Source organism: Neodiprion virginianus, chromosome 3 (assembly GCF_021901495.1).
Source record: "Neodiprion virginianus isolate iyNeoVirg1 chromosome 3, iyNeoVirg1.1, whole genome shotgun sequence".
Lineage (NCBI taxonomy): Eukaryota > Metazoa > Arthropoda > Insecta > Hymenoptera > Diprionidae > Neodiprion > Neodiprion virginianus.
In genome coordinates, this window is record NC_060879.1 from 39128902 (window position 1) to 39141049 (window position 12148).

Genomic DNA, 12148 nt, shown 5'->3' on the forward strand with positions numbered 1-12148 from the left:
ACTCCCAGATTGATTATACATCGTTGTTGGAAGTGGTTTTACAAAATTATAAGCAAAAGAAGCTTCTACTTAATTCTTTTTGTCGCTGTTCGACCTTATCGTAGTCAAGTAAATAGAGATTCTCTGAATAATTGATCAGGAAACGAAAGGAGATTATGCAAACGTCGGAATAAAATAATTAGGGTAAACGATCGCTACTGAGTGTGCGATGTGCGTTGAAAAAGGATCAAGATATATGGAGGAACAGGGAGCGTGAGAGGGATAGAGAGAGAGAGCGATTAAAAGCGCGGAATTCTGATTACACGAAGTATCCATCTGCGGATATCTAATCTTCGACAATATACAGCGTTCACTAAGCCTTCGCAATGGGTATGTTAATTGACATTTACATATGTCACTGTGTATTAGTCCTACTTAATCTTCGCGGCTGGGCTTTGCGTCACCGAAAACATACACACGTCGACACATCTTGGATCGCCTTCGTCTTCTTCTCTTCCTTCTCTCATCGCGACGATTTAACCAACCGCAGTGTCACACCGACAACGCACACGGATAACGAGTAGAAGTTGATTTCAGACTTAATTAATTTGACCCAAGCCTAAACAATCTTGAGGGAAAAAGGATAAAATGGATTGGTACCGGAGCCAAAAACGCCCGACTTGAGTCGCTAGCGCGTCCGCGTCGAAATGGCCGAACCGGAAGCCAAGGCACCAAGGATATCCGCTAGCGCCACGTGGTGATGACTTTTTGTGTCACGATGTCAAGTCACGAAGAGCGGATAGAGCCGTCGGAGGCTGTAAAGTGTAAGCCATCCGAGGCATCCGCGGCGCGCGGCTGACGGAGTGACGTACCTCGATCGCGTCTCGCTCTGCAGGGCAAATAGTCCGTCACAAACCTTGACTACTCGGGAACGGCAAGCTTTTTCACTCTCTTACTCTCTCTCTCTTTCTCTTTTTCTCTCTTTCTCTATCTCCGTCGTTGATCCAAAGACGCCGGCATGGCATGGCACGGTGGTGAGGCGACTCCTATAACGGCCGCTCGTTAAATCCACCAGAGATCGTAAGGCTGGCCCGGTTCTGTCATCCTCGAACACTCGGCACACTCCCGTCAACAGGTCCTTTGTACTTCCAGTTTTATTGCCCGTCGGTATGCCAAGATTCCTTCGATCTAGTCCTCCTGAGCGAGAAACTTAATCGCGTTTCCCCAACGCAACCCGGCATTCTTGTTACCCTGGTGTCAGGGAGTCCAAATAACGGAAAGGCAAGTGGCCACCGCGCGTCTCGCGTGACCTTTAAACCCCGGAACCTGTTCCTCCTGGTCCATGACTTGGAACCTCTAAAACTTGGTCTGTATCGCCAAAAGATTCAAGCGGTGATATCGGACTTGCTCGGAGCTGCCAGTCGGCTGAAACGGTCCAGACGGACTCGAAGGAATGCGTTTCAGACCTGCACGTATTAGCGGGGCTACCAATACCATCAATTTCCGTCGAGATTCCTGCCGTTGCATCTGGAGATGTTGAACACAAGGTACCAGCTACGTAATGCCTAGGTGAGCGCTGATGCGTACGCAGGATACGAGTACCGAGTGCCTGCTCAACACTACGGGGGAATGAATGGTGCGCCGGTCTTACGGCCGACGATAGGTGAAGGGGGGTTTAAAAATGAGCACATCGGCACGCCACCTTCCACGGGCCCGGTATATCGCGACGCAGGCTTGGCCAAAGGGAGCCGACGCCGGTCGGGTGGCGATGCGTTCCGTGCGTAATTATCCGCGTGCGGGACATCCGGACACCACCGACGGGGACCAGCCCCGTCCTTCATCCTTTGCGTGCATCCAACACTCGCGAAAAACTCTCGGCATACCAGAGGCATCGCGCTCCGAGTCCTCCACGATTTACTGCGATAACTTTTCCTCGTGAACAATTTGTAACTGTTGCCTTCTTCTGCTGTGCCTGGTAGTTAGCACAGCTGGGTAAGCAACTCTCGCGCTGGCTTCACAAGCTTCTCGGACTAACGGTGCGCAAGTACAAGCTTAATTCATTATACCTTCGATAAGCGACAGCCAAAACCTGGTTCAAAGTTCCATGGAAATCGTGTAACGAAACTTCAATTTTCGAATAACGAACGTCACTGTCTTATGTGAATCATTTGGGGAGTTACTTAGTTCTTCAATCGACAGTTGTGTTGTAGGATGGATGTACGTACCATTTTCAGCCTCCCAAGTTAACCAAAACCGTGCTTTAGCGCTACTTTCAATCGGTGATAAATACGAACCTTAATTGACTCTGTTTTCAAGTTATATCAAACATTGTACAGTGGAGTCACTGATTACAGATTACAAGTTTTTTTCGGTCCGTTAAATTTTCTCTCTGTCCTGATTTTTCAACCTGTTCTGACGGGAAATTTTCATTAGTACCACTGGAACAATTTCGATATGAATCTTCGCAGTATTTCTAAAACGTGGGACCATCAGAAGGGCCCTTTTGCACTAACTTTGCATCGAGAATTCTTAAAGTAGGTACACAGCATCAGTCGAGCGTGGCTCGGGGCTGAGACACGCTGAACAGGTACCTTGGGCATTGCAGATATCCACCTAACTATATACACGTTTTATGCATGCTTGTATGAGAAAAAGACGGTGTCTAAAGACGGCAGCGCGTCAGACCCAAGTTGGTTCAGAAGAGGGTCGCCGTACTTTATAACCGGTGTAGACAACCGCCGCGCCGTTGCGCGATTGTGCGTTACACAGGCATATATGACGCAGGTACATGCATAGAGATGAACGGCGAACGCATCTGAAATTGCACGGGTATATAGGTGTACCATTCGGATACTGGTTGCGCGCATATATCGCCGGGATATGATAGATTCCTTTATAAGCTCGTTTTTTTTTCTTTCTCTCTCTTTTCTTGAGCGCGGCGCGCGCTCCTTTATTGCGCCCGCGTGGGAGAGGATCCTCGGTATCCCTTCGGTGTCCCTCTCGCGTACACCATGGAGAGAAATATTACACCCGGAGTTAATTCATCAAAGTGCTTCAGCCGGCGAGACTCGAAGCCATTGCCTCAACTCCTCGATGGATGATTATAATTAACCCGCATTCCGGAAAAATATTTTTCTCTACCGTCTGCCGCGCAGGCGCGGGATTTTCCTTCCGGGACCAACGGAGCGCTGGCCCAAGGAGACGGGATGAGAGATGCGGCCACGTCGGCTATGCGGCCCACCCAGATAGGTGTGCAAGTCGGCTAAACACGTGATTTAATCCCGGAGCAGGCGTCCACCGTTTCGTCAAATCAATCGCCAACTCCTCGTCCCCGACTTCCTGGATAAAGGCCGATCCCAAACTCGATGACAAGATGACCGTCATTATTTCGCGACACGTGCCTCATTCGTCGCAGGTGCGCGATATTGTGAAATCCGCGAAAATTATTCATTTGCATTCGCGGAGCCGATCAGAAGCCACTGGCTGGGCGCATAAATTTAACTCGCACCGCAGAACTGCTGATTGGTATTCAATGATCTAAGAACGCGTTGTTCTAGCCTCAGCGGTCACAGGTCTCTTTATCATGCGTTCACTCACGCCCCCACATAGCTACGGTCAATCGAATTTTCAAACACGTACAACACAGTGACGCTTTATGCGAGGCGTTTCGAAAATACTAATCATGTTTAGGTTGATACACCGTCGGGTCATGTCTTGGAATACGTTATTTTCGAGTTCCGATAGCCCGTTCGGTCAGGTTTGAATATCTATAAGTCGTAGCGTTAAGGTACCCAGAAAATATCGCAATTACCGAAACTCAGTTTCATTATTCATACCGGTGATCAGCCCCTCCGAATTTACAAGCAAGGAATTTAAAGAATTGTTATTTCAACGCCACTAAGAAATGCCGGGAGATCTCGTCTCGAGCAACCACTGGCAAAACCGCGTAGTCAGAGTCGCATAGGAATTGCAACGGATTGTTCTCTCGGTGCTCCGATTGAAATCGATATTCTCCTCTCAAGGCCAGAGGAAACAAAACCAATAGAACAATGCGTTTTATACAATCTGCGGTGAGGGTCTACAGCGCGGATAACAAGTACAGGTCGATGCAAAGGTGTACCGGATACCCAAGTCCAGAGGTACAGAAATGGGTGGAACTAGTATAGAACCGGCTGTGAAGTCCTGAACTAATACGAGATAAAACTGTTTAATTAGCAGAAGCTAATTGCCACGGATGCGCCCCTGTGGAAAAAGCACATGGAGATAAAATCGGAGCTTCTTAAAGAGTGAGAATCATAGAGTGCAGGTGAACGCCGTACGAAGCCCCAACGACTGATTCAGCCTAAGGTGCGTTCCGAACGCCTGTTTTTCCCGGAGTGAAAACACAGATAATCCATCAATTATCACGCAGCTGCTATCTCGAAATCGATGAAAGGAAAAAACGGCCTGGTAGAAAGTGATAGCCGGACTCCGGAGCGTAACGAATGGGGCCGCGAAGCGGTTCCGAATTAGTCGAGCAGATCGTCGCCGATAAGGCAGTGCAGTAATTCATTAACATGATTGTCGGGGTGGAGAAACAGGCCCGATTGGTCTCCATTCCCCGGTCCCCCTGCCGCGGCCGTGAAGCCACCCCGAACGAAAACCCGGGCTGCGATCCACTCTTGAGGTGGCAACAGTGTGGCGGGAAGATATTCGACTGACCGCCACTAAATCATTCGCGGACCGGACTCCTGCTTTATTATCCGCTCGTCTCTACCACTCCCGCTCTCCTCTCTTCTCCTCACCTCTCCTCTGAGATTGTCTCGCGCAGGCTGCCCTGCGCTCCTTTCGTCGAGACCCTTTCAAAAAGATACGAGATCTCGACCGTCCAAGTAGCGCAAACGAGATACAAGCCGCAGCTGCAGCGCCGCATCGCCGCTCCGAAAAGCTTTTCGCGCATTTCGAATGCCTGCGCGGAGGCTCGATTGACCACGTTTTCACTCATCTCGGAAAACGCAGCAACGCAGAGGCGTCAGCCGGAATCCACGGCCACTCGGCACCGGGATTAGCACATTGCGGATGAAGAGCGCAGGTCTCTCCTCCGGGCATTAAGAAGTCAGCTGATTTGCTTTAATAGTTTGTGGGCCAGGGCGCCTCGATGCTCACCTGACGTCCCCGAGAAAGGAGGTGGCGATACCCTGCCACATAAATAACAGCCTTCTGAGCTCGCGGCGTCCGTCATAGCCGCCGTACCGACGTCCGCACATGTTATTCAAGCGAAACCATGATGCGGGAACGGTGCCAGGTTCTTTTATCGACAGCTCAAGTATCGAGCAACGACCAAATCTTTTCAATTCAATTTGAGCTCTGACCCCCAGTGCTAACATGCCAAACGAACCTACCAACCTAATGAGCGCATTTTCTATAATGTTTCAGGTGCAAGCGACTGACCCTGACTGCGGAGTCAACGCCATGGTCAACTACACTCTGGGAGGAAGTGGAATCGCCACTGAACAACTCATGGTGCACAGTGATACTGGCGAAATCTGCGTCAGGGCACCTTTGGACCGTGAAACAGCAGCCTTTCTTGAATTACCGGTCATCGCAACTGACAGAGGTGCGTAAACTACCCTGCGTAACATGTTCCGGCATTGTATTCAATCGAGAATAGAGAACTTGTTGGTCATACCGGTATGGCCATAAACGAAGAGAGCCTTTTTACTAACAATGAAAATACGATCGCAATGAACACTCTGAATCTCTAGTATTCGGTGCACCAGTTTCTCACAGAGTTTATTTTTTTGTTTCATTCTTCAAAAAAGGCACGACTGTAACGATAAGTCGAAGGTGCGTGTGAATTGCCTTCTCGAGTTCTGCGAGTGGGCATTTAGTTAGCGCGAAGTGGTTGGGTACTCTTGTTGGGCCGTTAAAGAGAGCCGATATCTTCTCGGCGATGGTGAGTATAGGGTAGTGTGCAGAACAGGCGGCCTATCGGCGTGGCAAAATCTAGTAGTTCTATAATAGGCTGTATGATTTACGTTGCCAGTATTCCGTGGCCATTTTCAACGAGTATACGTTGCCCATATGTAAGGACAATGGGTAAAGTCCATTGGTGGTTCATTGTGCCTCAGCCGCGGCTGTTCCATCGTCCATGCGGCGGTAGCCGTTGCAACAGCTTATACCGTGGCCGACTCAACGAGCGTCGTGCGTCTCGTCGCTCTTGCGTCGCGACGCAACCGCTGAACGACTATGGTTGCATTGTCGCGCAGCTTTGTAGCGTTTTATGCAAGTGGCTGTCGTTCTCCTTATAATTGTTCCTCGCTTTATACCTACACGATTGTTTCGCCGGTACCATTGTGCCACGCGGAGTTGCCTCGGGATGTCGAGTCCTTCGTACCTCGCTGCTAGTCGGTGCTTGAAACGTATTCGATAGTCCGTGGTATCAATTAAACACTTGATCTAGCGAAATTCCGTTATGGAAAATCGGATAGCTTGTTAGAATATTTTGTGGATAGTAATCAACCCCAACGATGCTTTCTATGCTAGACTATGAGAAGATAATATCGTGGAGAAATTTTCTTTCCAGAGAGACACGGAAGTCCCTCAAAATAATCCCTTAAAATCCGACTGTGAGATATCTTTCAACTTCACCTCGTGGATGAGGACATGAATCGTTTTTGTGAGTACATATATGTACCTGTTCAAGTACTAAACCTCACAAATAATTTTTAATACTTAAGACGGAGGTGAGCCTACCATACGGAGAAAAAAGAGATTCACAGCGGAAAATTGTGACAGGTATTATCCTGCCTGAAATACGAGTAGCATAAGACACTCGGCATCAATCGCGGATACAGCTATCGGACAGTGCCTATTCAAAGTCGTCGCGTTCGAATTGAAGAGGGTGAATTGAAAAACGGCGAAGAGAGGACCGGAATTCGTGGCACGCTGATCGTTGATGGAATTTCCATGCGAAGTCCAGGCGCGTTGTAAATCACTGTCAACAGCCGGGTTCGCGGCATTTTGCACATGCGTCAAACCGAGGGTATATAGGTAAGGCACAGGGCACACCGAGGCGAACAAATTCCATGTCCACACGCCGAACCCATTTCTCTCAAATCCGCACCGAGGGAAGAAATGCCCCACATCCGGTACCGCCGCGCTGCCTTTCAAAGTTGCTTTGGGGAGGTGGTGGAACGGTTGAGAGCCCCGGACGCCCTCCACAAGGATAGAGGAACCAGCCCTATAAATCTCTCGGTTTCTCTCGCATCCTTCGGCTCAGGCCCTGCAACTCGTCTCTCCCACCGTCCTCACCATCAACCTAGCGCTGCTTTCGCACTGATCGGAAACGCGACACGGACGTGAAAGCGCTCGCGTCGTTCTCGCAAAGTTTTCTTAATCGAATCGGAGCTTGGGGAGGAAAAGTCCTCAAGTTGGGTCCATGGGAATCGGAGAGGTCGACGATTCGTGGGACTGTAGGAAGTTCCGAACGCCGCGAGGGTGAAGGGCAATGAAGGGGGAACGAATGAGGCTCCGAAGATGGAGGGGTGGGGGACTCTTGACGCATGACTCCAATGACACCCAAGGCCATAAATCTCCTGAGTCTCGGAGCTGTGCCGGTGCGAGTCCATACATTACTATGAGTTACGGTTGTGAAGCGTTTAAACAGCGGATTACCAGTTTTACATACTGTCTTTAATATTAACACTTGCGTTAAGCCCCACCGAGTCACCCCACAGCAGCCGGACGCGGATCGCGGAGGATCAACACCGTTCGAGCGTTATTAGCCAGTTTCGGTTTCGACACATCCACCGTCGATGTCACTACAAAGAAAGAAACGAGACGTGGCCTCAGCCACGGATAGACGATGGACCTCGGCCCGTGTAATCCTTAATTTTCGTAATTCTTTACTATTTTTCTCTCCCCGAGAGTCGTTGCGCAACGGCGCAAAAGCCGATCAGGAATCCTTGTTTTAACCACCGGTTACCGTACTCGACATGCTCATTTTCATTTTACTCGGGGTACAGAGACCAGCGAGGCTAACGGCACCGAGTCGTCCGATGCGGATGGAAATAAAAACCAACTCCACACGCGTGCCTTGGTAGTTCGACTATAGGCTACTTATTAGCTCTTGAGCAACCTACGGAGGGCCGTTGGTGGTCAACGTCTCTGTTTCCAACGAAATTACGTATTCGAGACTGACTGCGGGCAGAGAGCTGGTGCAAGCTCGCCGTGAACCTGCAGACTACCGTAGTCCATGGTGATCGAAAATGGAGTTATGTGTCAATGGATACGTCTATAAAATTCTGCCTACGTACCTGACGTGACGACCGAAGGTACACGCGTTTGCGTGCGCGCGTGAGTGCAGGTGAATAATGAGTTGGCAGCTACGACTTAATTGGTCCCTCCGTGAAATGACACTAAACGCCAACAACGTCGATTTTCAACTCGAACTTAACGCGATACGATTTACATACGGCATTATACCGGCGCATATCCGTGCTGAACGCAGGAAGATACCGGCTGATCGCGGTTATGGCGAGTCGATGCGGATGAACGCCGGGTGTTTGAGCGGGTTTTTTTAACGGGTTTTTCGACCGACACCCGGTACGTTGCGATCTCACTTGAGCGAGAGTGTTGCAACGGGCACTGCCGGTTGATTGGCTTTAAAAAAAAGCCCATCGAACGTGGTCTTTATGATTTATGCGTAGCAGTCTGAGTTCGCCTTATGGGCCAGTATGCAGCTGTGTAGGTATAGGTGCAATGCAGCGTTGTGCCAGCGAGCCGTGCCGATTCGATCTCTCTGTATGCGGCTAATTTCGGAGGCGTTATTTAATTCAATAAGAGGATTCTCGATGGATTTCACATCCCAGTGTTCGTTACCAATTCCCCGGAATCTTGCCCCTCCCCCCTCGATTAACCAAGCTACCGACTAGCGCTAGACTGGACGATCGCTCACTCCTCCATTTTCACCAATTCTTTCTCTTTCCGTTTTCCTTAGGAGGCCTCAGCACGACCGCTATAGTCCTGGTCCATGTGATGGACGTGAACGACAACCGGCCTGTTTTTGACCCCTGGCAGTACAACGTCACCCTGCGGAACGACAACCCCGTTAACGGCGCGGTTCTCCGGGTCCTGGCAACCGATAAGGACGCCGGTCACTTCGGTCTGGTATCTTACCGAATCTCCGGCGGAAACGACGCTGGCGTCTTTGGCATCGATCGGACTTCCGGCGATCTCTACGTCGCCAAGCCCAGCCTGCTCGGCAGGTCCCAACTTCACCATCTCAACGTTACCGCTACCGATGCCGCGGGACTCAACTGCCTCAAGGATGCCGAGGTAAGGATATCCGTATCATCCGCTGGGAACAAAATCGCTGCTTGTGAACGACCCAAATACTCAATCAGCGTCAAGGAGAGCGTGCCCCAGAACACCATCATCGGCAACGTCAAGGCTGCTTCCGATTCCGGTAAGTCGATGTTTTCCGATTTTTTTAATCGCTTTAGCATAATAATTATCGCATTTGTATTTTCGCTTTTGTAGAATCGTAGGTATATAACGAATATGATAAAAGCTTCGTAAAATGCGTGGTCACTGTGAGGAGAGCTTCATCGTCGGTTTCTCAAGAAAATGTAAAGAATAGTCAAAAACAGTTTTAAGGTCAAGTTTCGAAATGCTCGGTTTAGTTAGCGGGATTTTCGTCAACAATTGAACGCGGCATTTACAAGTCAATTATGCAAAAATGCGGGTGATTTTGACGTTGCAAGTAAACATATATCCGGGTGATAAGAGAGCGGTGGAATCTGGCCAGCCGGTATTCGACGCCTGGGAGGTTTGACCGGTGCATAAAGCGCGGTTATATAGCGTCGTCACGAGTGGAACTGATGGCATGTAAATCATACGAGGGAATCTCCTATTCTGCACGAGGTCGTCGAGCCGCAGGAGGAGGAGGAGGAGGGAGTCGCGTCAAAGCGGCGTGGTGCACCATACGTCGAGGATTCGAGGAGCGCGGGCGGTAAAGGAATTGTCCGGCTAGCGATACGGCTGTCAGAGGTCACGAAGCCGCGATCGAGCGCAGCGCTTCCCGTATACGGTTCGGCATAATGTGCTCGCAGAGGCTTCGGGGAGGTTCGGGGCTACGTGGAGCTTATCGGGGTCCTAGGGCCCAGCAGCACGCTGCGCTACGCCCGTGGAAACAAATAAATTTGAATAAAAGAGACGCAGAAATGGGATACGAAAGCGCGCGGGGCGCGCGACTGTTCCGTGCTCAGCTTCTTCGTGCGGGGCGCCCCCCGATGCTCACCGAGGAAGAGGGGCACTGTATCCGTGTTTCCACACTGGTGGTACATCCGATGCAAGATAGGCCGCGTCACGACCAGCGCGCTCTTCCCGACGCTCCAGGATCGACTCCCCCGGGGTGGACGGACCCCGTGAGGATCGGGCCCCCTTCTTCGGGCCCCGCGGCGCACCACCTCGTGGTTAGTCAGTGTCGTGGTACCTTACCGGAGGTCGTCGCATTGTTTGCCGCCGCCTCTCCTCCGCCTGCGCGTATGCACTCATCTCTACGTGCGCATGATACTCTTGTACGTGTTCCATGCACAACGCTCTGTGTGCGCATGTCTTCATGTATTGTATGCAACGATGCACACGCGCCCCCGTGTGAATGTCATTATATCGCATGGCGTTGTGCCAATACCTACGGCAGTTCGTAAATGTCGGCGAATATTGACGTGCCCTCTGATACCGACTCGGGCCTTCTTTACTGCGCATGGATCAACGTCCGGTAGGAATAACACTTTACGCTTTCTTCGGTTGGGTCAAGCTGGATTGACCCCTTCACTGTTAGTGACACGTGTACCGTGTATGGGTAGGAAAAAAAATAGCTCTACTTCTTCTTTGAAATAAACACGCCTGTATCGTAACGATTTGATTGTACTTGGGTATCTTGGTAACAAGTCATCGCGTGCATCTACACAACTTTTCTTGTCACACTGGAAGAGTGGCACGAAATTCTCATTATTGCCACCCAGTGAAGGCTTTGAAATTTTCCGATCCTTAGAAACCACCCTAATTAAAATTAGTATGAAAAAATTGCCACAAGCCTGGACTCCAGCTTGCGATGAATTACAAAGAAGTGAGTATAATCCCTGGAATGTTCATAGAAGCAATTGGTTATTCTGGAATGCGAAAATATACCCTTTGGAGAAAATCAAGGAGCGCTCAATTCCTGCATCAACGTAATCGTCCCGGATACGTTAAGACCTTTCGACAAGATCGTGGAATTCGTTTGAAACACAGGGATACCTGATTCATCGATCATGCGACTTGCATGACGGAGGGTTGTAGAACGTAACGTCGTATACTGGTGGGTACCTAGAGCAGGATGCAAACGTGAAACGGCATACGGTACACCGGAGTCATGGATAGTTTGAGTGCCGGCGTGAAGTCATGATTCTCTCAATCGACCGGTATAATAAATTTTCACCACTTCAATTAGCCGAGCGGTTATACGTGTTATATACGCGCCTCGTCTACCTGCTATGCGAGGTTATTCTAGCCGCGCAAAGAACGCCGTGCCCACGACGACGACGACGACGGGACGATGATGTCAGCAGCGAACGCCGTTCGAACGACGTACCTACCTACCCGATATTTCTGCACCAGGGGCAAACCTGTTCCTGAAGAGTTGCACGGACTTTGCGTGGCCTTCGCTTGTAATATTTGACACACAGCAGCCAATCAGATTATCAGATTAAGTCGCGAGCGGCCTCGCTCAATCGCCCTGACCATTTTTCGTGTATATTTTTTTTTCGTTTTTCTTATAATTCAATTCCGAGTCATGCCGCTACCATTTTTAGTTCCCCGTGAAACAGGGGCAGTCATCGCACAGCTTGCGATCGAATCGGGTGTATCATTGAAGCGAAAATTCTGTCGTAGAACTGAAATTGCGATGGAACAGCTCGAGCCGTGAACCGATAAGGCTTCGACTATTCAACCATGCGTCAATCCTTATCGTGGATCCAGAGGAACCGGATCACTGGATTCGCAGACCACGGCCACAATCCTGAATATCAAATTTTGCTAGATTATTGAGTGTTTTACTTTTTTTTCTTTCTCTCCCTCTCTCTTCGTATCATCGGGGATTATCAAAGATCAGCGGGGAAAACTGTTGCAATTTGGGGACAATCTT

At 49.9% G+C, this 12148-nt stretch overlaps 1 protein-coding gene across 1 annotated transcript in view; it reads left to right on the forward strand.

The window, feature by feature from the left end:
* Positions 1-12148, forward strand: part of LOC124301651 (protein dachsous) — a 236128-nt gene that overhangs the window by 179228 nt on the left and 44752 nt on the right. Inside the window, exons 2-3 of the mRNA XM_046756993.1 lie at positions 5395-5575; positions 8960-9427. Coding sequence (XP_046612949.1) covers positions 5395-5575; positions 8960-9427 — 649 coding nt within the window. The remainder of the gene's footprint in view (positions 1-5394; positions 5576-8959; positions 9428-12148) is intronic.